This window comes from Aspergillus ibericus (genome assembly GCF_003184845.1).
Source record: "Aspergillus ibericus CBS 121593 unplaced genomic scaffold BO80scaffold_3, whole genome shotgun sequence".
In the NCBI taxonomy this organism is placed as follows: Eukaryota; Fungi; Ascomycota; class Eurotiomycetes; order Eurotiales; family Aspergillaceae; genus Aspergillus; species Aspergillus ibericus.
In genome coordinates, this window is record NW_020292101.1 from 520513 (window position 1) to 544964 (window position 24452).

Genomic DNA, 24452 nt, shown 5'->3' on the forward strand with positions numbered 1-24452 from the left:
GCTGGATTCACTGCTCAATGTCATAGTAGTCACGAGACGGGCTCTCGTTCTTTGTTCACACCTGTGTGGTGCTTTTCTATCATAAAGGATACCATTTGACAGAACCCTATTGGATTGAAAAGGTTTTAGACATCATGACTTTGGTATATGAGCTCTTAAAGTGAGTGGCACGGTGATTGTTCTATCTGCCATATTCTTTGTGCTAGATGAGAAACTACTATGAGGAGCTCGGATGGCTGCTTGGGGTGAGCGTTGCGATAATATCTGCTTTGATCTCACTATGTTCAACTCGCTTTGAGACTCAAGCTAGACTGAATGGTTTGTAAGACGGCATACTTGTAGGAAGACATCGTGACTGATTATTCAAGAATACGGTGCTTCAATGGCTGATATTGTGATGATCCAAGTGGACTGCATAGGAGGGCTCTATTGGACAGGAAGAGGTGACTGCATTGGCCTGTTCGGCGGCCAAAATTGCATTAGGGCTCAACTGGCAGTATCTGATTGCGAAAATTGCACTCTAATCGGTTCCTTTCCCACTTAGTTTCTCCTTCAGCTTTCTTCCGAAGTTTTCGGGATAGAGTCGCAAAGTACGGAGTACATCATGTGGCTATAGTCGTTGAGGACCAGGTCTTACTCGGACCGGCTGTCCCGGAACAGGTCATTAAGCAAACCATCCGGTAGGTCACAGGGACCGATGCATCTCACAGAGGTTGAATATAAAGCCAAGCCATGCATACCTGTCAGGCCTTCGTTGTCAAGCCTCGGGGTAATTGTCGGAGAAATGAGGGCATCCACGCAGAGACATGCATCGCTAGTTTGGCCTAGACCTTCGGATAAATGAGGTCAACCGGCTACGCCGAGAATTTCAAATCGATACAAGAGACCAGCCTCGTTTGCTTAAATCTGCGCTCGGTTGTTGATTATGCTTTGTCCTCGTCCTCGGACGCGGTGCATACAAGTTGTTCCTCCAGTCACATCGAGTGGCATGATTCCGGTTGGCTGAGGGCGACGGATTTCGTCATCTAGTCAACTCGGTTTCTATAGTATGAAGACGGTTAGTGGTAAACCAATATCCACCACGGACAAGAAATCAAGATTTCTCCGGTGGCACCCCGCAGGTCAGCCATCCCGAAGCTTAGGCTGATTGGGTTCGGATCAGGGTCCGCAAGTGATCACAACACAAGACAGCATACACCGTTTGGAAAGCAGACAACAGCTGATCGTCAGGAGTAACGGGCCAGCCCCAAGGTTCCTGCATATAGATAGGCAGTATCTCTGGGGATATCGAGGAATGATGGGCGAGGTGCAGACGAGAGGACAGAAGAATAGCCGGGCGGCAGAAGCGATGCGGAGAAACCGGAGAGCACGGGGCACGCTAACCGGATGAGGCGCCGTCCCTGTGGAGGATCTTCAGTTGGGTTGCCTTGTACTTTCTCTCCTCTCAACATCATGCCAGCACCTTGAGTCCACCTCACTTCTGCAGGGTCCCACTTCCCCTCATTGCACGATGATGTCGACGCTGCGACGGTCAGACTCATGGCTCGGCTAGAATGTCAATATGCCCGGTCATTATTCAGCATTGAGGCATCGAGGGGGTGGAATGAGGGAAATAAAAGGGTTCATTTCCCCCCGCGCTCCTGGCGGGATTCTCCCGTCACCGGGTGCTATCAATCCATTGGTGTTGCACCATGAAGTTCTTGTCCGCTTGTGGTGTGGCCTTGCTGGCTGCGCAGGCATCCGGAGCAGCCATCAAGCATCGCCTCGATGGCTTTACCCTGACCGAGCATCCAGACCCGGCCAAGCGGGAGCTGTTGCAGAAATACGTATGACTTCCGCCGGTGGCTGCGTTGCGATCAACTGACGGTATGCGTTAGGTCACTTGGGATGATAAATCTCTCTTTATCAATGGCGAGAGAATTATGATCTTTAGCGGCGAATTCCACCCATTCCGGTAATACTCCTTCCCTATGATGTTTCCTATTGCACCGGTACTGACCCTAAGAGACTACCTGTGACATCGCTCCAGCTTGACGTTTTCCAGAAGGTCAAAGCTCTAGGATTCAACTGCGTCTCGTTCTATGTCGATTGGGCCCTCGTCGAAGGAAAACCGGGAGAGTACCGGGCTGACGGCATCTTCGACTTGGAACCGTTCTTCGAAGCAGCTTCGGAAGCAGGTATCTATCTGTTGGCCCGCCCAGGCCCCTATATTAATGCGGAAAGTTCCGGTGGTGGATTCCCGGGCTGGCTGCAGAGGGTCAATGGCACTCTTCGCACAAGTGCCAAGGCGTACTTGGATGCTACTGATAAGTAAGGCGCAATCACATACGAGGTACTCAGTCTGATAACTTCTCATAGCTATGCTGCCCATATTGGTGCAACAATTGCCAAGTATCAGATCACCAATGGCGGTCCAATCATCCTGTATCAGCCTGAGAATGAGTACACTGGTGCCTGCTGCGGTGTTGAGTTCCCCGACCCAGCGTATATGCAATACGTGGAAGACCAGGCTCGTAATGCCGGTGTTGTGATTCCATTGATCAACAACGATGCCTCGGCTTCGGGACATAATGCTCCTGGGACGGGGGAAGGCGCGGTAAATATATATGGCCATGATAGTTACCCGTGAGTCACTCGCCCTGAGTTGCCAAACTGTGACTGACAAATTTAGGCTTGGGTTCGACTGCGTATGTCTGCTACTGACCGATAGTGTTCTTGTAGCTAATATAAACAGGCAAATCCCACGGTATGGCCCGAAGGCGACTTGCCCACGAACTTCCGCACCCTTCATCTTGAACAGAGCCCGACGACACCGTACTCCATAGTTGAGGTTGGTAAAGCATTCCTGAAAATGATACCAAACTAACATGTCACAGTTTCAAGGTGGCTCATACGACCCATGGGGAGGTCCTGGATTTGCTAAATGCGCCGAACTTCTAAACAACGAGTTTGAAAGGGTGTTTTACAAGAACAACTTCGGCTTCCAAATCGCCATCATGAATCTCTACATGGTATGTGAGCTTGCAACTTGCCAGTACAAAGCTAATTTGGACAGATCTTCGGTGGCACCAACTGGGGTAACCTTGGTTATCCTAATGGATACACCTCCTACGACTACGGTTCGGCTCTGACGGAATCCCGCAACATCACCCGTGCGAAATACAGCGAACTGAAGCTCATTGGCAATTTCGCCAAAGTGTCTCCAGCTTACTTGACAGCTAGCCCTGGTAGTCTGACCACATCGGGGTATGCCGATACTACGGACCTGTCCGTGACCCCGCTGCTTGGAAATGGCACTGGTTCGTTCTTCGTGATTCGGCATTCGGACTACAGTAGCGAAGCCTCCACCTCTTACAAACTCAGTCTCCCCACCAGTGCTGGTAATCTGACAATTCCTCAGCTTGGTGGTACACTGACCCTCAATGGACGCGATTCGAAGATACATGTGGCCGACTACAACGTTTCGGGAACCAACATTATCTACTCCACGGCTGAGGTTTTTACCTGGAAGAAGTTTGCTGACGGCAAGGTTCTCGTCCTCTACGGCGGTGCTGGTGAGCACCACGAATTTGCCATCTCGACTAGATCGAATGTCACACTCGTCGAAGGATCCTACTCGGGATTCTCTTCCAAGCAGACCGCCACCTCGGTGGTGGTAGGCTGGGATGTGTCGACCACTCGTCGCATCGTCAAGGTTGGCGACTTGAAGGTACTTCTCATTGGTAAGCTTAACTCGCTGGATTGGTTTGCAGCGAGCTAACCGGTAACAGACAGAGATTCTGCTTACAATTACTGGGTGCCCCAACTTGCTACAGACGGCACTTCGCCTGGCTTCAGCACGCCGGAAACGGTCGCCTCGTCCATCATTGTCAACGCCGGCTACCTCGTCCGGACTGCTTACCTGAAGGGTACTAGTCTTTACCTCACCGCAGACTTCAACGCCACCACTTCGGTCGAGGTCATTGGCGCGCCAACTACGGCTAAGGATCTGTATATCAATGGAGATAAGACGGCACATACCGTTGACAGCAATGGCATCTGGTCAACCAAGGTCGAGTATAATGCCCCTGAGATCTCACTTCCCAGCCTGAAGGACTTGGATTGGAAGTACTTGGACACACTCCCTGAGATTCAGTCTTCGTACGACGATTCTCTCTGGCCCGCTGCGGACCTCGCCGAGACTAAGAATACCCTCCGTCCGCTGGATACTCCTACCTCTCTGTACTCGTCCGACTATGGATTCCACACCGGTTACCTGCTCTACCGCGGACACTTTGTGGCCACGGGCAACGAGAGTACCTTTTTCGTTGACCCGCAAGGCGGGTCGGCATTCGGAAGCTCTGTCTGGCTGAATGGGACATATCTCGGATCGTGGACCGGTCTTTATGAGAACTCCGACTACAATGCCACCTTCACGCTGCCTGAACTTCAAGCTGGCAAAACCTACGTGATCACCGTTCTCATTGACAACATGGGCCTCGAGGAGAACTGGACTGTCGGCGAAGATCTGATGAAGACCCCTCGTGGAATCTTGAACTACAAGCTTGCCGGACGGCCGCTCAGTGCAATCAGCTGGAGGTTAACCGGCAACCTTGGTGGGGAAGACTATGAGGACAAGGTGCGAGGCCCTCTGAATGAGGGGGGTCTCTACGCCGAACGCCAAGGTTTCCACCAGCCCGAGCCTCCTAGCCAGGACTGGAAGTCGTCTAGTCCTCTGGACGGTCTCTCCGAGGCAGGTGTAGGCTTCTACAGCGCCAAGTTCGACCTTGACCTGCCGAAGGGATGGGATGTGCCGCTATTTATCAACCTGGGCAACAGCACTACGCCGTCACCGTACCGCGTGCAGGTGTATGTCAACGGATACCAGTACGCCAAGTACGTGAGCAACATCGGACCTCAGACCAGCTTCCCCGTCCCCGAGGGTATCTTGAATTACCGTGGAACGAACTGGCTGGCGGTGACCCTGTGGACTCTCGATTCAGCGGGAGGCAAATTGGAGAGCTTCGAGCTGAGCTACACGACTCCGGTGCTGACCGCCTTGGGAGAGGTGAAGTCGGTCGACCAGCCCGAGTGGAAGGTTCGAAAGGGGGCATACTAGTTATTCCTTGGCTAGTTTCAATGCATAGTTAACCTCCTTTCATTATTATTCTTCAAGCAAAGAATCTCAACAAGTCGTCTCGATGGTGTAGTTGGTTATCACGTGGGTCTCATACTCCAGTATGACGTGGGAGAACAACTTCCATGCGATCCCAAGGCCGGGAGTTCGAACCTCCCTCGGGACATTTTTTGCCTCTTCAGGTCTCTCCCTTGAGATTGCATGTATCTATCCAGATACCCGAGGGAATTTTTGAGCTGGAGAATGAAACTTTTTATTTAGTATATAGGTCAGAAGGCTCCGTCAACCCCCCATTCTTTCTCCCACACCTTAACAAAACATCATCTACATCTACATCCTCATTATCATCATACTAGTAGTAGACTACCCAGAGACTATTAATTACCAGACACCCCCTCATCCTCCCCATCATCCCCATCCTCAACCATACAGCGCCTACCCAATTGCCAATAAGAGACGTCATCATTCTCCGGACACCATAGCAAAACGGAATAGGAGGTGTCAAGCGCCAAGAGCATCTTGGTCTTGTCAATCGCAGATCCTACTATTGACATCAAATGAGACCGCTGTGAGAGTTACTTGCCGAGCATAAACCAGGTCAAGCTCCCTTACACCTTTGGCGTAGGCAGCGTTCCTGGTGGGAGGACTGTATGATCACGGAATGCAGAAGGGCATAAATTGATCAGTTGTCAGCCATCCGGAACGACAAAGTATAAAACCGTAAATCTAGGACCTCTTTATTGGCTGAGTGATGGATTTACTAGTACAATTCAGCCAAGTCGGAAATATATTCCAGTCGGAATGGAAATTCACCATCGCATACTGAAAGAGTGGAAGATCAATAATATCTTAGGTTCTTCTTTGGGTTATTCTCCGACGGCAAGGAGGTAAAAGAATAGAGGGTAGAGTAACTACACGCCAGTGAAGGCAATTCTTATACTGGTGGGGTGCAACCTACATGTCTATTGAACAAACAATCAAATCAATACGATTGGAAATCCGTAGTGATTGGGGATCGAGACATCTCAAAGACAGAACCCCAAGATAAGAAGAACCAAAAAAGAAAAAGAAGAGTGCATCATCCGTGAATCGAACACGGGCCTCATCGATGGCAACGATGAATTCTACCACTAGACCAATGATGCTATTGCATATAAATACCATCGAAGTTTTGCAATATAAGCTAAAGCTCAAACTTTCATGCAGAAAACTTCTCATAGGTTTCACGCACCTCTTTGGATTATTGGTGAATAGAGGGGTACCTGTACGAGGCCATGTAGGGACGGGCCAAAGGTACGATTTATTATCTCGGTTGTGTATGGTATAGCGCGGGATAAATTTTGTTGTATCACGTTATGTCTTCAGTCAAACTCGATATATAATTAGAATCAGAAGCATCATGATACTGGGATAGTAGTGGGATCGGAAATGTAGGCTTGTGCATGCTAGTTGCTTATGATTTCCTCAGCCCAGGCTGGTCGACGAAGGGAAAGAGAAATTGATATAATAGAAATGAAAGTAAATGAAGTCTTAGACCAGAAAACGCAGGAAAGGAGATCACAATACAAATTGATGCCTTCAATGGTAGGTTGATTATACAAATAAAATGGCGGTAAAAGCCCAATATCCTCTAGCAGGCCATTGGGTTATACCATGTCGTTGCAGTCAAGTCGATGTCAGCTGGGACCTATTTACACGATAGATCTAATACGGGATTGTTCAATTGGGCCGCTATGTTAAGTCTCAGCTCCAACGAGCGACACAGTAGAGAGATGAAAACAAGGTAGTACCACCCAGAATAACAACTCAGTCGGCCTGGAAGATAAACGACCAAAATACGCCAGTCTTCATATAATGTAAAACAAGAAAGTTTGTATTTTTGGGTAGTTGAGGCGACAGTGGAGGCCATGGTTTGGACGAAGAATGTCGGACCAAGAAGCTTAGAGGAAGGCTTTGCTAGGGTTTCGCTATCGCCACCCTCATATTCAACCGAACTTCACCCTTATCTCACGTCCGAACAGCGGATCAGTCTATCGAGTCGACGCGACCGACATAATTGAAGGTCCCAGATGATCTCGAACAAGCGGATGAGAAAAGGGACACGCAGTTACACCGCTGTGAGTGTTTCGGCTTTCTCCGAGGGCCGTGGCGCCCCTGCCCTGACGGCATGTAGGTCGGCGTCGGAAAGTTCGCTGCATATTCCCCTCGGACGAATCCGACGTGTGCCCCACTGTACGAGGCGAAAATCTGCATGCATCCCCAAGGTGTGTCACCGAACTAGATCCTAGGAATGGTGTAACTCTTCAACGTTGCCAAGCGGGGCCGCGATCTTCCATGTCTCAAATCTCAACCAGTTTGTGGCGCAAGCCACACCCGTGCGGGAGACCCCAAATGGTTCGGCCCGTATTAGGGATGCCCTGAAGCATTTACGGCAAAAGATAGCGACATCACCTGATTTGCGACGAGACGATGTCTCTACTTGAGGCATCGCCGGTACAGCTTGCGGGCCAGACTTCATGTAGAGTGAGTGCACCGATCATGAAGCTGTTGAAGATAGTAGCATCCCCGTCCTGCCGGCTTTGTGCGACGATATATTCCTTTCCTATTCCGGTCCCTGGGCAGTGCTTGATCAGAACCATGGCTAATGAATTCAGCACGGCCTTCGGTTGGATGATGGGTACCGATTATGATAGATTTCAGTGAGGACTCACTGCCAGTTGTAATGAAGAGGCATGAAAACTTTTTAATCTAGCCAAAATCTATATTATATAATAAATAGGGATATATGTTCAAGTAGGCGGATCAAATCATTGGAGGATTCTCTTCGATCCCAGCAACAGACACCCCCCCAGGCCCCGAGGGCTTCGGGGCGGTGCTAGGCCTTCTGGCCCGCACCTTGGTGACCGAGAAACTTCTTCCAAGACTGGTGGCTTTGCTCTCGGGTTTGGGGGCATTTGCGGTAGTTTCTTCCAGGCGCAGTACGACTTCGACAGCTTTATCGTCCTCAATGACCTTGGGGTGTCTGGTGGCAAAGTATCGGGCGTATTTGAAGAGAGACCAGTAACAGCTGACGACGTTGATCACAAAGAGGACGATTTTGTATGGCATGTAATAGAAGAGCAGGCATATCCAGCTGACGGATTCCTTCTTCAAGCGGAGATGGACCAGGTTGAAGATAATGACGTTCAAAAAGTACAGGCCATTGGTGATAGCGAGCATGATGCCACAGAACTCCGGCCGAACCACAAACGAGATGGGTAGCATGAACGGGGCGAGGAGGTATAGTAGAGTTTCGTAAACCTAGTCAAATGTAAGCATTGGACGCATTGAGAGCCAGGTGCTCGGCAGAACTCACCTCCTGAAAAACGAACAGCTTCGCGCCCAATTCCCAGAATCCAAGATTCCAACTGCATAAGATATACTTCATGTTGTACCACATGCCATTGACGAAGAAGAAATTCCAGCGCATGAAGCGCTGTTTGAAGATGGTCATCTCGCCGAATCCTCCACGCGAACCGCCTGAACTATAGAAGACCGCGGCCGGGGTCTCCGTCTCCACAAAGACGGCCGAGCACATGGTGATACGTCCGCCTAGCCGGCGGCAGCTGTCGCCAAAGAACCAATCTTCTGACACTGAGAACCCCGGATGATCATGGAACGTTTGTTTGAGAAAGTCTGTCCGCCAGAGGGAGATGGCCCCGTGCGGAAAGGTCGCACTGCCCAAGTAGCCAGCAAACGCACGCTGAAGACCCGAGATTTTATACTCAAGGTCCTGGGCCTGCTGACACAGGGTTCCGCGCGAGGACCCTGGTCCAACACTCTTGATAGTATAGCCGATACTCTGGATCCGACCCTTTAGCCGGTCACTCACGACGGGGAAGTTTGGGGGCAGCGCGCAGTCATCGTCAATCAGCAGAACATGGGGGAAGTCCTTGGCTGCATAGCAGCCGACAAACTGCGCAATAATTTTGCTCCCAACGGGACACCAAAGATGATTGACACCATACGGCCGGCAGACCTCTTCGGTATTATCCAGTGGCTCGGGAGCGTTTCCATTCGCGATGACGAAGATATTCTCCGGGGGAAAGATGCGCAACGCCGCGTCAAGAGTTGGTCCGATAATGCCAGCGGATTTATAGCATGGAATTAGAAGGGCCGTAGTCTTGGCCGAGTTTCTATTGCGCTCCAGGTCCTCATCAGCCGTATTGCTGTCCACTGGCGGTGGGTTCTTTTCAAAGAGAACCAGTAAGGGTGTAAACGCGTAGCTATCAAATGACAGTAAGCCTCGGTCTCCTTCATTGCAAGATGATGAGAGTGTACTTACAGAACGGAAAGGCCAATTGTGATCCCCCAGCCTCCTGGGATGACGAACTTGGTTCGAACCACATAGTAAAGCCACCAAACGGCACCACGCCAGAGAGGCATCCCAATGAGGACGAAATAGATGAAGGCTGCAAGTACGACATACACTGTATATTCGAAGAGGACTTGCACCCAATACTTCCTTTGTAAGGCGACCCGCCTCTCCTTGGCTTTTTCGTAAACATCGTAAATGCTGTGTCGTGCCCGGTTCCCACTCGCCTGAGGTGCTTCTGTCGGTTCAATGCGGGATATCCGGCAGCTTTTAGGCCGGGGTGGAAGAGGCCACGCGTCTCCCCTCGCCGTCGGAATGGAGTCACCGGCCGGCAACTCCCCGTTCCCAGATTGTTCGTTTTGGACTCTGATGTCGGTCTGACCAAAACTCAGGGCCGGTGTGCGCTGCCCTTGAATATCACGGGCCTCCTTGTTGAAGTAATCTATGGGTTCGAACTCTGCGATTGTAGATGTCTCAGCCACGCTCAAAGGTGCGCTCAGGCGTCGGAGGTGAAGATCCCTGGGCTTTTCCGGTTGAGAGCTATTCACACTAGCTGAGCGGCGGAGGCGGCCATAATGCCTTTCCAAGGCCTCTGTACGGATGGCCTGCTGAACCGGACCAGGCTCAGACAGAGATGGCTCGTCCCTTTGGGTTGTCCAGGGACCAGTTGCCTGAGTGGTGGCAGCCAGTAGATGGGCCGGAATGACCACATCTTCCACCACAGATCTGCGAGCATGCTGGCGTGACATTTCCTCCTGCGGTAGTTGATTTGTCTGGCCACCGAGGATTGCGGTTGGGGTCGCATTTTAAACGTTTGAGCGCGGTGGTACAGCGTCCTGGGACAGATGCCCGGTGTCCACCTAGATGTGCGCTAGATCTCATAACGGATCATTGGCAGGCGGCCAACGACCCGGACCCAGTAATCATTCGCCGGAGCTGTGGTCATCTCCCAGAAATTTTCGTCGGGTGTGCGGATCACCAACCCAGGACTACCAATGGGCCATGATGATCTGGGGCCAATAGTGCTATACTTGGACGTGGAGCATGTTTAGGCTTACTCGGTAGCACCGGGCAGGAGTCGCCACCATCTCAGAACATATAGGAAGTTTGCGGATCGGTGAAGCCCTAGTTCGGTTCTGGTAAACGCATAGACTCCGGTTTTCGCGCCATCTCCGTCCACCATAGAAGCTAGCTTGGGAGGGTATAGTATGGCTCGTGTGTTCTCCTTGCGGTCCAAAGCGAGACGCCAGTTGGTCCGTTCGCCGAGGCAAGACTGCGTCTCGCTGAAGAGGCTACTCGAAGCCATGGTGGACAAAATGAACTCAGCCACGGCCGTATAGCAGTCAGGAAAAAGGAATATGGGAAGGCAAACGAAGGAGGCCGCATTGAGAATTTACGTAACGGGCGGAGATGATGGCTTGGTAGTATCTCTAGCGGGAGGCGTCGCAATTCCAAGGATCGTGATGAGATCGTGGCCCAGCCCCAACTGCTGGCACTTCAATGGGTGCGTTCCTGAAACACCTGCCAGCTCCTGTCTATTTTTGTGCGATTAAGTTTGCGCCTCAGGGGAACCCATCAGGCTTAGGGCTGGTTTCTGAGCGTCATCCACGAGTCTCCACTCAGCGGGCCGACAGCATTCCTCGGTTCCTGAATCAGAAGAGTAATGATCAGCATGGTTTCGAAATTTCACCTCGGATTAGGAAAGACTACTCGGTATCGTCCCGATCGCTCTTTAAGTGCTGGTACGCACAAAATTCGACTCTCTCCTAGTGGTATCTGCTGAACAGTAGTGAAGATGGCTCATTCGACTGGCAATAGTGGGAGGGAAAAGGATCCCGGTGGAGTTGGAAGCTGTGTTCCGTATGATGGAAGAATACTAGATCCAACTGGCGATCATAGCACACAGCATGTCAGCAATAGCACGAACTAAGGTGTGAAGGTGGAATCCCGGCAGAGGATGAAACAGAGTGGCACGAGAGGAGGAAGTGACAGGCAGGGTCTTCCAGCCGAGACAAACACCCCCAACTCGTTCACCTGACTGCAGCCTGAGGTCGAACCCTTGGGGTGTCCCCCACTTTCTCCCATGTCCATCCTCTCCGGTACCTGAGATCTCCAACTTGCCATGCCGACTAGCCGACCTCAATGGCTGGAAATTTTGACCCTGTCAGCTTCGTCTGCGACTGGATCCACCCCTCTGATGGTAAGATGGCCTGGATGGTGTTAGGCACTTGATTTAGGCAAGTGTATAGCCTCAGCCACAAGAGGGCGATACGAACGGCCGTCTGGAAAAAGAAAAAGATGCTGCATATGTCCAACGCTAACAACAATCTCCGAGGACCCCGTGCAGGGAGGGCGATCGCCCTTTGGTTGAACAAAAACGTGCCCAACGATTATATGCTTTTTCTGCCCTTTCCTTTTCTTCCCCTGAAACGTTCAAGTTTTTTTCTTTTCCCTGAGATATCAAGCGTTGAACGAAGTGTTGTCACTTCATAATAACCTCATAGTAACTTCATGGACACTGAAAAGGTGCCCCCGTGCTAACCCAACACGCTAGCGCGGGATGGAACAAGGCAAACCTGCGTCCAGAAACCAGGAACCCTGGACTACTACTTCAAATCACCCTCATCGAACTGACAATGATATCTCTATCAGCGTCTGAGCATATGAAACCGAACATGGAGTAAGAGAGTCTCTAGTAAGAGCAATGTTGGAGGGTCCGGCAAATCCTCCTTGATAAGAATAGCAACCTCGTATTATTCAGAATATTCAGCCGGAGACCTATGACGATATGCATTTGACGTTGGATTTGACTGAACACCAACTCGGCGAAAGATGATCTACGCTTCTGTTCGGAGTTCCAGGGATGCGGTTCACGCCATTCATGAACCATTATACGTCTGCGAACAACGTATATGGTCAGCACGATGCTGTCTCACACCCCACTAGATGATCCTAATTTGCGTGATTGCTGAAAGGGCTAGGTACAGAACAATATGGAAAGCAAGGCTTTGGGGGCCCAAAGCAAAGGGTCCACTGGTTATATTTATCAACATGAAGTCCAATTACAAGAGGGGTCCTGCAGGCCCCTCATGGAGCTGAATCGGCTCTACAACGATAGACCTTTGACTAACAGAACAGGTGGGGAAGCGAGCTCGATCAAGGCCAGATGCAATTAAAGGTTGTCTCCGCATAAGGCCCGACTTCCTATTGCGGTGTCCGAAGCGAACTCGCACTAATAAGTGGCGCCATGAAAGCTAGCTATTATGGGAATAAGATATAATGCTACCTATAGTTGCCCTAACGCTTGAATTCGTACGCATTTGTCAGGCGTCGACGTGGCAGAGTTCCACTTGACCTACTTGGCTGCCTAGATACAGTGTTCGACGTGCTTGACTTCATCCTTAGATGCTTGTCGATTTGACCGTTGCGCCAAGATCTCTAGCATTTACTTGGTAGTAACCAAAGCATGGGTGATCGTGAGGATCACTGTGTCACAATAGACATTCTGTGTCGGGATCTAGTTGATCGGACGGGACACGGATCTCAGATGTTCCTCGTGGATAGGCAGAACTTGGAGACGGGACGAGCCGTGTCTGGAACATGGAAGCACAATGCATACGTGGGCGAGATTCGCCTACGTAAGGTGTCTCGTCATGGAGTGACTCAATCGGAATTTGGTTTAATTTAGACACTTGAAAGTGTCTGTCGGTTGTCCGCTGAAGATTGAAAAGGTATTCACTATCTTCTGAAGCTGAGCCAGTCCAATACTTGATCGATATGAAGAAGGTAGTATACTCAGCTTGCGCTGATACCATAATCAAACCTACAACATCAGAGCAGAGAGCGACAAAGCAAGACAGAATGTGGGGAAAACCCAGCAGAGGAATGATGACCGGCGGAGCGGCAGCAATGCTAGCTAAGCATTCTCTGCATATCGATCCACCAAGACAATCAATACTCTACTGTGCTATCAATGACATAGACTCTGTGTAACCAAAGGAAGTTCACAAAACAATGCATTTGAATTGTTTCTTGATCAGGTACTACCAAATGTCTTAGGTTCCCCCCGCTGATTCGCGAATCCGACTTCGTGAGCCTTGCTGTCGATCATCCAAATCATCCCGATCGCAAGCCATCCCAGCCACCGAATAAACAGCGCACCATCCAAGCGTTCCGCCCCATCATCTCATCTTTTCATTCATTTCATTCTATTCTCACTTCTTATCTTCTAGCATTTCTCTACGGAGTGCAGTAACACAAGTTATCATTAAATTTTCATCGTCCATGTCTATACCACTCACCCCTCAATGAACCACCACCTCCGCACTCTACAACCACCACAACAAACACCACGAACCCTCCCCGCCTCCACCGCCACCTCACCACCATGACCCCAATCCCCATCCCGCTCTCAACACGAATACGCAACAACATCAACCACCTCCTCCAACCTCCTCCTCACCACCAGCCCCTTCCTCCCACCGACAACAAACCCACCCACCTCACCAAACGCACCATCTTCATCCCAGCAACCTACAACTCAAACGGCCTCTCCCCCGGCGCCGTAGCGGGGGTAATAATCGGCAGCGTCCTGGGCTTCATCTTCCTCCTGTACCTGATCTTCCTTGCTCTCGGCGCCGGGCGCAGATTCTCCAGCGAACCTAGCACCAGCGAAGCCGGCACGGCAACGATGTCTGAGATCGTCGTTGAGGAGGAAGAGGAGCATCCGCGACGATCGTCGCGACGGAGACGACATGAGGTGGTCGAGGAGGTGATTGAGAGTGGAGGGAGTAGACGGGATCGGAGGTCGAGACGCGGTGGGGGTGGAGGTGGAAGGGGGGAGCGGATTGTGGTGGAGGAGTCGGTGACGTCGCCGGATCGGTCGGATGTGGTGGAGGTGTTGGAGGAGCATTCGAGTGTGGAGGGGCCGGAGAGAAGGAGGAGAAGTCGACCGGGGCATTATCGGGCCGTGGATCCGTTGGCGTATGGGGGGGTTACGGAGGATGAGAGTTTGGCGTCGTGATTCGGGGGAAGGGGGGGGGTTTTTTGGGTTGAGGAGGTGGAATGAGTGATTGAGTGATTGGTGATTGGTATTGTTGGTTGGTTTGATTGGTTTGATGATTTGATACCCTGCTGTCTGTTTCTATGATTAGGATGATAATGAGGATGATGATAATGATACTGCGCTTTAATTTGCGGATCACAGATACTCCGTACAAGGTTCCGATATAATACTAGAGACGATAATGTTAATCAATAGCCTGGCAATGATTGGATTAGAACGAAAGTACCAAGGAAAGAAGAGGCACCGTCATGCGCCGTTAAGCGCCGACACCAGTCGAATGAACCTGACTGACTGAGCCAAATATAGAACAGACCGCGAACCGTGCTCCCAAATCTTTGCGCCAACCAGAAAACCAATACAGTATCCATCGCACCCACCCAATTCAGGCTAGAAACGAAGGCAGCATAAAAGTCAAAAGCGTTCTAAAACAAGATATCCAAGCAGCAACAGCAAGCCAACGCAGCCATTATACCCGCGCAGATTCCACCGCCCGATGATCCGCCCCGGTCTTGTCCGGCGTAATAACCTTGTTGTTGCTGCGGGGGAGGATAGTACATCGGTTGGCCTTGGGGTGGGGGAGATCCGTAGTATCCTTGTTGCGGCGGAGGGCCGTAGTTCTGAGGCGGATAGCCTTGGTTGTAGCCCTGATTGTAGCCTTGGTTGTAGTAGTCTTGCGACGCGCCGGGGTGGTAGGGACCGCCGTCATGGGTCGGAGGGGGGTACGAGGGAGGAGGATTTTCCTGCGCAGTTATCAGTTAGTGATGCGATGCGAGATATATGATATGGTGGGGGGTGGACCGGACATACGGGTTTGTAAGACATTTTAAGGAGAAAGAGGCAGCAGCCTTTGCGATGAGTGGATAATTATGCGTTCTTCGTCAGAAATAAAATATACCGGGTAGCTTCACCTTCGGGTGGGAGCGAGAGTCGTTGTAAATCGCGGAAGGAAAGAGGTGTGGAGAGGAGGAGATAGTGAGGAGAAGAAGTTCGAAGAGAGACGAAGAGACGCCGAGACACGGACTGGATGGCAGCTTGGCGGATGGTCCGGATTAGGCAACCGGCAATGTCGGTCTACGCGGGCGGGTTTGCGATGCTGGGATGACGATGTCGATCGACTGGCCGGATAGATGCCTTGCAGCAGCTACTGAATCTAGCGCTCGACGGTACCTGAAATAATAGGCCCCCTTGGTCACACAAAGGCTTTTTTTGTAAGTTGAGTCTGGATTGTACGCTCTATGAACGACATGGACCATGAGTTTGCACAGTTTGTGTGTCGGCGAAAGAGGGGAAGGCATGACGAATATCCATCTTGGCGCGGCAGCTGACACTGGATAGATTGCCCAAGGGAGTCTAGTCTCTCGGTTTAGGCGGGCCAACTCTATGCTGTCCAACACATCGGAACTTGCGTTCCTGGCACGAACAGTGGAGGTTTTGATACCTCATGTAATCCACACAGGACGTGATTAGTAGCCAATCGCGCTGATGAGATGTGAGACAAGAAAATCTGTTGTCGACATAGACAAGGCACCTGCTGTAGACATGACTGAGTTCGGACAATGCTTGGCGGCGATAAAGGCAAGAACTGAGAGTACTGTACTCCGTAGTAGTATGCCAAATTGGCTTTGCACCTGCTAGTCCTGTTCTCATTGACGAGTCCAGCGAGCCCTTGGAGACACGCGGTGTAGAATGTCCATCGAGAGATGGTTTAGGCGCTCTATTTCTCCGAACCCTTGAGTATCGTGCTCATGTCGGGATCCTCGTGTTGTTGAGCAGCCATGAAGGTGCATTCGTCGATGGGTTTGAATCGGAGAAACGGTTTGGTGTGTCTGAGCCTGCAAATCATGGACGCTGATCAGAACAATCTTCTAACTAGGTTCGAATGTTCCAGACGGGCCAGTTGATTTGAGGACTTGACGCACCTAAGGAGATGAAGCTCAGCGACCATTGGATCAAAATTTCCTAACAACCGTGTATCAGTAGTTCGAACGAAAGTGAGCTAACCTCACGTGTGAGCAGCAGGAAATTGTCACCCAGGGTTTCGAATGGGTTGGTACCTATGCTAAGAAACTAAGCGATTGCTTGACCCCGAGCAGTTGGCCGAAGTGAAGCTTTGGTTTTAAGACGGGCTGGGGGCAAATGAGAGCTTGAGATAAAGAGGTTCGGTCTCACATTGTGTCAGCTTCCAATCTCTCCTAGATGCTTCAGCGTCGCGTAGCAGCTCTGTCTCCGCCGTCCGTAGGAATGGTCGATTCACTGGCATGAGGCTGCTTCCTGGATTGCGAGTGGCCGCCGTGCCGCGCTAATCCGGTTCCAGTTCTGTCTCCTCGGCTTCGACTTCGGCTTCAGCTTCAAAACTAGCCGATTGTCGATTCTTGTGCTTTCGTATCCGTATGATATTATTAATTTGCCTTTCCCTAGTCGTCGGATTCGAATGGCCTCCGAGAGTCCGAGGATTAAACAGCATCAAGCACTGATAATTGGCGGTGCTATGGCCCTTCCATGCATAGTGGGTCAATTGTCTTTCAGCCCAACGCGAAAGCGCCGAAGCTAATCACGCTAGAGGGACTAAATCGCAGGGCTACGAGGGTCTGGAGTCTCCTTGACACACTAAAACAGCACCGCCACAGCAGTCTAATCGGAAGGCATTCGTCATCCACGTCGACACGTAAGTACACCATGGACGAAAACGTTGAGCCCAGCTAAGGAAGACCCCTTCACAAGACAGGGGTTTGCGGCGCTGAGTAAACGACTGTTTCCAGGAGATAGTTTGTCTGTTTGCATTGGATTGTCGCCCTTCGCCTTCGGCTCACTCGATGGGTCGAATAGCCTGATGGAGATATGGATGGTTAAATCCCTGTTTGACAATGCACAAACGTTTTTTAAAACCCATATGCATGGCTACTGGAGTGCAGCTATTAAACAATCATTGTTCGAAACCAATGAAGGCGTGCTCTGGTGCCTGGTGCTGTCCGGGTTGGACGGCTACAGAGCATACGTATGCCCCAGAAAACCCTGATATTGCCAAGGCCAATTAGACCCTTAGCATCTTCATCAGCCCTGGAGGGTCCAGATCAGTGCATTATATTGGGCCATGCATGATACCTCATCTTGGCTTGAATATTTGCATCCTAAAAGCAGGGTGTCAAAACGAACTCAGTTTACTCATACCCAACAACTAAAATGCGAACACATCACACGCTGTAAAAGATGCCACATACCAGGTACAATTCTGTCTCCTATAATCCAAACCCCGCGCTGCTTTCTTGCGAACCGCTCATTCGTGGCGTACGCGCTAACTCATGGCTGCATTGCGTAAGCGGTCCACAGAGGATGTCTGGCATCCATATCAGCACATCTCTACCGTCTGAAAGTGCACGTATTATGCTTAATGGCGATGATTTTGGCGGGTCCATCCATGCACGAGTCAGGTTGTGAAACCTGCTGATACGGACGCAATTTACCCATTCAAGCTTGCAGATCCCGTCCAGCCGCAGCAGGTTCACTCACTTGGAAGACTCCCTTGCTATTATGGTCGAATCCCTTGGTCTGCCGGCTGTAACGGCTGGGTTCCCTGCCATGGGCCGGATAAGCGCTTACGTATGCCTTCATTATCCTGACAGGACCCCTAGGGGTCGATCAACTTATCGCGGCAGCTGGGCTACGTGGTAGCCCGGTGCAGAGCTCGATAGATAAACTATGATATGGTTCTTTATGGTTTTTTCATGCACCGACTGACCCTCGAATTCTTTCAATAGAGGGTCCATAGTACCCTGCCGATCCGATAGCACCGTCGCTATCGCTATTCAGTTGTCCCAACAGGAAAGACACGACACCTAGCCCTGGAGCCTCTGTGGCATTGAAATAGTTTCTATGCACTTGACGAATCACACAAAATGTCCTACAGGAACCTGTCAAGTATAGATGTCGGAGATCGAACAGCCATCCCCGACTATGAGTTACACAATGTCCCCGTCGCACCACCGTATTCGGCCACCGACCCGGGACCTGCAGTTGCAGCTGCACCTGCAGCGGAGAAAGCCAGCGTTGCGAAAGGCACCGGGGGCGCATGGTATAATCCGCGATCATGGTCACTGTTGACAAAATTGATCGTTGCGGGCGGAGTTGTTGTTGTCATTGTTGCGCTGATCGTAGGAATCTACGAGGGCACAAAATCATCATCATATCCAGATTACTCTGCATTGAGTTACAAGCTCGCAGATACATACTCCGGGTCGTCGTTTTTCGATGAGTTCGAGTACTATACCGCTACTGATCCCACGGACGGATTTGTAGAGTACGTGCATGGCCCTTCCCATTACATCTCTGACACGCAGAAATGATGATTAACCCTATTCTAGCTACGTCGACAGCTCAACCGCTTCAGAGATGAACTTGACCTACGCATCCAGCTCCCGGGCTGTCTTACGAGTGGACACCAGCACCTCGAACCAAACCAGCGGCCGCAAATCCGTCCGCATCACCTCGAAGAAAACCTACAACGACGGGCTCTTCATCTTCGACATCACCCACACCCCCTTCGGATGCGCAACATGGCCAGCCCTCTGGCTCACCGACCCCGACAATTGGCCCGAGCACGGAGAGATCGACGTTCTCGAGTCCAACAACAAGGGCACCCACGGAAACGCCATGACACTGCACACAACCAAGGACTGCAAAATGAACGTGAAGCGCAAGGAAACCGGCACCGCGTCCTACACCAACTGCCTGAACACCGCCAACGACAACGCCGGCTGCAGCGTGTCAGGCGGAAAAGCCACCTACGGCGAGAGCTTCAACTCCAACGGCGGTGGCGTAAGTCAACCCATCCCCATCCCCATCCATCCCACCAAGCTAACCCACCACCAAAACACAGGTCTACGCCATGGAACTCCGCAACGCCGGCATCCGCGTCTGGATGTTCAGCCGCGACGACATCCCCACCGACATCTCCAACAGCAGCGACACCCCCGACCCCTCAACCTGGGGCGAAGCACTCGCCGACTTCCCCAACACGCACTGCGACATCGCCTCGCACTTCAAAAACCAAAGCATCATCGTCAACATCGACATCTGCGGTGACCTCGCCGGCGCAACAACCTACTACACCGACCTGTACGATTGCCCCTCCACCTGCACGAAATGGGCCGCCGAGAACGGAGCCAACTTTACAAATGCGTACTGGGAATTCAAGAGCTTCAAGGTCTATCAGACCTCTTCTTCTTCTTCGTCATCGTCGAGCAGCTCAGCGGTAGCTTCGTCGTCGACGGCAGCAGGATACGGGGCTTCGACCTCTACGACTACAACGGCGGGTGGTGCTGCTACTGCTACTTCGGGAAGTTCGGGTCAAGGACAATCGGGATCTCAGTCCGGAAATGGACAACAGGGGGGAGGAAGTCAGAGCGGAGGACAGAGTCAGGAACAGAGTACCAGTCAAGAGGAGAGTACGAGTCAAGGACAAGGGGGGCAACAGGGCGGACAACGATGATATCTTGATACATTCATATCGCCTGATTAATGTTCTTTTTCTCTTCTCTTCATACTTGGCTTTGTTTTCAGTCCCCTTTCATTTTCTTTCTCTGTCCAGGGTTTCACTCACTTGACACATAATTTATCCTTAATGATGTTGGTTTTAAGAACGAGGTGTCGGAAATAATGACAGGACGCATTGGTACTATCTTATAGATAATGAGTGATGGTGATAAATAAAGGTGATTTGGAGTCCTATATGCTTGTGCTTGATTTATCGTATGTGCTACAATGTCTACAGATTCTTCTTCAAATTACAATTATAATACTTCAATGCAAATTTTGTACTCCTTACAAAACATTCGTCCTACATTCAACCCGTACAACTTGCTTTTTCCAATCGCTCATTCGTTACTTACACGACACGCTGCTAAACAATCGCTAAGGGAACGCTCCTGGCTTTCACCGTTCATGGGGATGGGGACAGAACGGGCAGAGAAGAGAGGAGATATGATAAGACATGAAATAAAGAAAGCGTAGGTAGGTAAAAGTAGAATAAAGTGAATTACACAGAAGGAAAATAAACAACCCGGACGGAGTCCAGGGCTGGTAACACGGTTATCACGCAAGAAACCAATACCCGTGTAAACTGGTTTCTGTCTTCATAAGGCAAAAAGATCTGGACATGTCGGTAGGGATGGCGTAGGAGGAATAGAAAGGTTGGAGTCAGACAATGACTCGTGGATGCAAATAGGAAACTAAAGGATCACGCAATGTAAATAGATCAAATGCTAGTCTTTGCTTTCGCAGATCTAACCAGGAGCATGCGCTGATGCAAGATGTGAATGCAATGCGATGCAATAGTCTATGCATGGCGAGTGATTTAGGCCTGGTCCTCGATGGTGGCCTTTTCAAGCTCTTCGGAAACGTCGGCAGCAGCGTCGGTCTCCTGCTTCAACTCTGCGTCAGCGGAGACCTTGCCATTAACACCGCTGTTCTTGATGGCGGGCTTCTTGGCAGCGTCGGTAGCACGGTCGCCGTTGGCAGCAGCGGTCTCTTCCGCCTCGAGGCGAGCAATCTCCTCCTGGGCCTTCTTGATGTTCTGGAATAGTTCATTAGCATTGATCCCGGCACGACAGGATGCTTCTCAACTCACCTCCTCGGTCTTGGAAGCCTGGTTCTTCTTCCACTCGGTGATCTTAGCAGCAAGCTTCTCGATCACAGCAGGGACATCGGACTGGTTCATGGGAGGGTCGATCTTGACCTTGGCAAAGTCCTCAATGACACCGACGTTGAGGTTGAACTTGGTCTCAGCCTGAGCGCTAGGGGAGGGGGTGCCGTTGGCGCCCTTCTTGCCCTTCTTACCCTTCTTGCCACCAGTGCCGACGAAGTAGTCCTCCTCGCGGTCATCCTTCTTGAGGACCTTCATGCCCTTGATGGACGAATCCTCCACAGTACGGCCGATCTCGGCGCGGAAGTTGGAACCCTGGTCCTTCTTGTCATCCAGACCCAGAGAGGCGAAGTCGTAAGAGGGGTTGAAGTGGCGGATGAGACCCTGACCGGTGAGGATCTCGTCGGTGTAAGCAAGGCGGGAGGCCTCCTCCAGCTTCTTGTCCGCGATCTTCTTGCGCTTCTCGCGCTCGAAAGCGTCGCGCTGGGCCTTCTGCTTCTCGCGGCGGACTCTCCAGGCTTCATCCTCGTACTCCTTGTAAGCCTTGCGGGCCTTGTAATAGGTGTCCTTGATTTCGCGGATAGCAGTCCACTTCTGCTGCTGCTCGCCGTGGAGCTTAGTGCGCTCGTCCCTCAGGGCGTTCAGGTTCTTGAAGGCGCTATCCTGTTCGGCCTTGATTCCATCAAGCTCCTTCTGGATCTCGGCGTACTTGTCGCTGAGAGCCTTGGCCTCGGGGTTGTCGAGGGTCTTCTTAAGAGAAGCGATCTGGGTCTTGAGGTCATTGATGACCTTCTGGGCTTCGTCCAAGCCGGCGAAGTTCTTGCGCTGCTTGCGCAGGTTCGAGATATCGGAGAGGATCTTGCGCTCGTCGACCAAGCGGAGAGTACCGGAGTCGACCTGCTTCTCGAGACGGGCAATTTCGCGGTCGAGTTCCTCGACATTCTTGAAAGACATGCGCGTGCGGGAGTTGTTCTGCTCGGAAATGCGAGCCTTGAGCGTAGCATCGAGGGCATTGATCTTCTCCTGGGTGCTGGAGCGGGAAGCCTTGAATCCCTGCTGCTTCTGACGGATCGAGGACAGTTCAGCGCGGAGCTCCTGCTGTCTCTTCGCGGCGGGCGAATCCTGGTTGTTAGGCTTGGCGGTCTCGATCTTGGCCTTGACTTCGGTCTTGGAGAAAGTTAGTCGACTGAGACCTCCAGTGGGTAGCAAATGGCATTCGAATTGCGATTGAGTGGGAAAAGGGACAGCAAGAGATGCATTGCAGGGTTAGGCCATTCAAGGCCAGTTAGGCACAAAAGGCCACGATGCGGGAATCCGGGACCGCATCGAGGGAATCAATCGCAATGGAATCACGCCAATTAAACCGCAAAGACCTCACATACCAATTTCGCCTGGACCGCAGCATGTTCCTTCTCGGCCTGGGCCAGATCGGCCTTAAAAGTCTCCTCGTTGGGCTTAGTAGGCTTCACCTTGGGCTCCGTAGCAGGAGCGGATTTGGCGTCAGCGGCCATGGCGAAAGGTGGTGGGAGAGCAAAAGAGGAGACACTCGACAAGAGAGAACGGATTGACCGAAATCAACCGGGGAGAGAAAGCTCAAACGAGCGGGAGGGAGAAGCACAGGGAGGGGGATGAGGCGGGAAAGAAGACGCTGGGGGGGGAAGAAAGTCGTGCTCTTTTTCTTGGTCTGGCCTTTCTGCTCGTCGGCGGCGCTTACCATTGGCGCTTTTAGCGCTGGCCCGCCGATTTTTCGAGAACCGCATTTTGCTTCCATCATCGACTCTCCCCCTCCAGCCTTGACAGCTTCCTGCTCCGCGTTCCCCGGGCGAATTCGCTTCCTCTGCCGGATCGTCGCTCTTCTGTCTGTGTCAGACCTCATTCTTCCTTTTTTTGTGACCCGCGCCGCCGTGTGCCCCCCTCTACAACCATGGACGAAGACTACTCTGCAGGCTCCGTCGACGCCGACCGCGAGATGACCAGACTCTGGCGCACATGGAGGACAGTGTTTGAGATGCTGTTGGACCGTGTAAGGATCCCCAGCTTCGTACGACATCTTTCTTATCCTGCGATTCCACTAACGGCGTCAATCACAGGGATACGAGGTCACGGAAGAGGAAGTCCAAATGCCTCTGGCCGTGTTCAAGAGAAATTATTCCGACCCTCTTGGATACCCTGAGTACGCGCGCACCTTTCACCAATCTTACCCCCCCCCCCCCCCACCAATCTAACAAACTCCCTCCCAGCCGCAACAAGATGAAAGTCAGCGCCCGCCCCACGGAAGCCATGCAGGCGAAATACACTCCATTGCCCAGCAAATCCAACCCGGACCCCCAGCCGGACTGCGGCACCATCTACGTTGAATTCTGCCCGGACGCGACCGGCGTCGGTACCAAGCAAGTGCGTACCTTCAACCACTTCGTCGACGAGAACAACTTCCACACCGGCATCTTCATCACCCAGACTCCCATCTCCCCCTCCGCTGTGCGCCTGCTGAGCAGCATGCCCGGCCGCATCTGCGAGCACTTCCAGGAGCAGGATCTGCTGGTCAACATCACTCGTCACGAACTGGTCCCGAAACACGTCCTGCTGAGCCCGGATGAGAAGGCTCGTCTGTTGGAGCGCTACCGTCTCAAGGAGTCGCAATTGCCCCGTATACAGGTCTCCGATCCTGTCGCTAGATACTTGGGTCTGCGCAGAGGTCAGGTCGTCAAGATTATTCGGAAGAGTGAGACCGCTGGTCGCTATGCCAGTTATCGCTGGGTTATATAATCGAACCGATTTCGGTGGCCAGTGCGGGTGGTTTTGGTTACAATCGAAGAGTACGCGTTATGTCCTGACCTGGCCTGGCCTCTGGCTCAGCCCAACGACCAGCGCATTCGCAGAGTATTCACCAAAGAATCGGAGGGGACGAGTTCGCAGAAGCAGTGACGCGGAAAAAAACAAGGGGATGGATGGAAGGATGGAATTAAAACGGAAAAAGAAAAACTTGTCTAATTACAGGCATCGGGCAGCATGGCGTAAGGGCGAAAAATCTCGATGTTGTTTCTTCACGGCTGGTGTATGAATGTCTTTTGTCTTCCGGTTGGCTAAGGTGCTTTCACCTCCAATTATCTATCTACTAACTCAAACAATGGCTGTATAAGAGTGAATGAAACCAGTTTTTGTATCGCTGGAGTTCTTGTTCTTGAGCTATACAATTAGACGGTGACACGCGTTAAAAGGTATCAAAGGTTAGGTTCGTGAACCAATCAAGTAGCCGTTACAGTGCCATACATATCATATC

At 51.5% G+C, this 24452-nt stretch overlaps 7 protein-coding genes and 2 non-coding genes across 9 annotated transcripts; 5 read left to right on the plus strand and 4 right to left on the minus strand.

The window, feature by feature from the left end:
• The first annotated feature begins 1461 nt into the window (after positions 1-1461).
• Positions 1462-5382, plus strand: BO80DRAFT_372812 (glycoside hydrolase family 35 protein). The gene is made up of 9 exons (XM_025716536.1): positions 1462-1826; positions 1878-1954; positions 2008-2310; positions 2359-2625; positions 2672-2687; positions 2735-2830; positions 2877-3011; positions 3056-3722; positions 3771-5382. Exons 1-9 carry the CDS (start codon positions 1692-1694, stop codon positions 5096-5098), a joined length of 3024 nt encoding a protein of 1007 aa, XP_025579669.1. The 5' UTR covers positions 1462-1691; the 3' UTR covers positions 5099-5382.
• BO80DRAFT_t27 lies at positions 5175-5282 on the plus strand. Its single transcript has one exon. It is a non-coding gene; the product is annotated as a tRNA-Met (tRNA).
• Positions 5383-6190: 808 nt separating the features above from the next.
• Positions 6191-6261, minus strand: BO80DRAFT_t36. The gene has a single exon. It is a non-coding gene; the product is annotated as a tRNA-Gly (tRNA).
• A 1607-nt stretch (positions 6262-7868) lies between these two features.
• Positions 7869-10371, minus strand: BO80DRAFT_134921 (uncharacterized protein). The gene is made up of 3 exons (XM_025713622.1): positions 9441-10371; positions 8472-9381; positions 7869-8416 (listed from the first exon to the last, which is right to left on the minus strand). Exons 1-3 carry the CDS (start codon positions 10217-10219, stop codon positions 7919-7921), a joined length of 2187 nt encoding a protein of 728 aa, XP_025579670.1. The 5' UTR covers positions 10220-10371; the 3' UTR covers positions 7869-7918.
• Positions 10372-13571: 3200 nt separating this feature from the next.
• BO80DRAFT_134944 (uncharacterized protein) lies at positions 13572-14761 on the plus strand. Its single transcript, XM_025713623.1, has one exon. The coding sequence runs from the start codon at positions 13858-13860 to the stop codon at positions 14491-14493; it is 636 nt and encodes a 211-aa protein (XP_025579671.1). The 5' UTR covers positions 13572-13857; the 3' UTR covers positions 14494-14761.
• A 196-nt stretch (positions 14762-14957) lies between these two features.
• BO80DRAFT_440930 (uncharacterized protein) lies at positions 14958-15357 on the minus strand (the record flags this gene model as incomplete). Its single annotated transcript, XM_025721160.1, has 2 exons — positions 14958-15275; positions 15343-15357. The coding sequence occupies 2 exons, from the start codon at positions 15355-15357 to the stop codon at positions 14958-14960; spliced, it is 333 nt and encodes a 110-aa protein (XP_025579672.1).
• Positions 15358-18043: 2686 nt separating this feature from the next.
• Positions 18044-20156, plus strand: BO80DRAFT_135088 (glycoside hydrolase family 16 protein). The gene is made up of 3 exons (XM_025713625.1): positions 18044-18829; positions 18894-19347; positions 19409-20156. The coding sequence occupies exons 1-3, from the start codon at positions 18429-18431 to the stop codon at positions 20018-20020; spliced, it is 1467 nt and encodes a 488-aa protein (XP_025579673.1). The 5' UTR covers positions 18044-18428; the 3' UTR covers positions 20021-20156.
• Positions 20157-20687: 531 nt separating this feature from the next.
• Positions 20688-22752, minus strand: bfr1 (putative nuclear segregation protein (Bfr1)). The gene is made up of 3 exons (XM_025713624.1): positions 22555-22752; positions 21158-22339; positions 20688-21103 (listed from the first exon to the last, which is right to left on the minus strand). The coding sequence occupies exons 1-3, from the start codon at positions 22681-22683 to the stop codon at positions 20885-20887; spliced, it is 1530 nt and encodes a 509-aa protein (XP_025579674.1). The 5' UTR covers positions 22684-22752; the 3' UTR covers positions 20688-20884.
• A 192-nt stretch (positions 22753-22944) lies between these two features.
• On the plus strand, positions 22945-24385 carry BO80DRAFT_461226 (DNA-directed RNA polymerase core subunit RPB5). Its single transcript, XM_025722436.1, has 3 exons — positions 22945-23195; positions 23263-23345; positions 23413-24385. The coding sequence occupies exons 1-3, from the start codon at positions 23097-23099 to the stop codon at positions 23936-23938; spliced, it is 708 nt and encodes a 235-aa protein (XP_025579675.1). The 5' UTR covers positions 22945-23096; the 3' UTR covers positions 23939-24385.
• The last annotated feature ends 67 nt before the right edge of the window (positions 24386-24452 follow it).

Bases quoted from the DNA above. Each gene is read 5' to 3' on its own strand.
- BO80DRAFT_134921 (XM_025713622.1), bottom strand. From the start codon at position 10,219: ATGTCACGCCAGCATGCTCGCAGATCTGTGGTGGAAGATGTGGTCATT. The intron at 9,382-9,440 runs GTAAGTACACTC...GTCATTTGATAG, and splicing joins ACAATTGGCCTTTCCGTTCT to CTACGCGTTTACACCCTTAC. The intron at 8,417-8,471 runs GTGAGTTCTGCC...ACATTTGACTAG, and splicing joins AGCTGTTCGTTTTTCAGGAG to GTTTACGAAACTCTACTATA.
- bfr1 (XM_025713624.1), bottom strand. From the start codon at position 22,683: ATGGCCGCTGACGCCAAATCCGCTCCTGCTACGGAGCCCAAGGTGAAG. The intron at 22,340-22,554 runs GTATGTGAGGTC...ACTTTCTCCAAG, and splicing joins CTGCGGTCCAGGCGAAATTG to ACCGAAGTCAAGGCCAAGAT. The intron at 21,104-21,157 runs GTGAGTTGAGAA...GAACTATTCCAG, and splicing joins AGGCTTCCAAGACCGAGGAG to AACATCAAGAAGGCCCAGGA.
- BO80DRAFT_461226 (XM_025722436.1), top strand. From the start codon at position 23,097: ATGGACGAAGACTACTCTGCAGGCTCCGTCGACGCCGACCGCGAGATG. The intron at 23,196-23,262 runs GTAAGGATCCCC...CGTCAATCACAG, and splicing joins TTGAGATGCTGTTGGACCGT to GGATACGAGGTCACGGAAGA. The intron at 23,346-23,412 runs GTACGCGCGCAC...ACTCCCTCCCAG, and splicing joins GACCCTCTTGGATACCCTGA to CCGCAACAAGATGAAAGTCA.
- BO80DRAFT_372812 (XM_025716536.1), top strand. From the start codon at position 1,692: ATGAAGTTCTTGTCCGCTTGTGGTGTGGCCTTGCTGGCTGCGCAGGCA. The intron at 2,831-2,876 runs GTTGGTAAAGCA...AACATGTCACAG, and splicing joins CACCGTACTCCATAGTTGAG to TTTCAAGGTGGCTCATACGA. The intron at 3,723-3,770 runs GTAAGCTTAACT...AACCGGTAACAG, and splicing joins CTTGAAGGTACTTCTCATTG to ACAGAGATTCTGCTTACAAT.
- BO80DRAFT_134944 (XM_025713623.1), top strand. From the start codon at position 13,858: ATGACCCCAATCCCCATCCCGCTCTCAACACGAATACGCAACAACATC.
- BO80DRAFT_135088 (XM_025713625.1), top strand. From the start codon at position 18,429: ATGTCCTACAGGAACCTGTCAAGTATAGATGTCGGAGATCGAACAGCC. The intron at 18,830-18,893 runs GTACGTGCATGG...ACCCTATTCTAG, and splicing joins CCCACGGACGGATTTGTAGA to CTACGTCGACAGCTCAACCG. The intron at 19,348-19,408 runs GTAAGTCAACCC...ACCAAAACACAG, and splicing joins TCAACTCCAACGGCGGTGGC to GTCTACGCCATGGAACTCCG.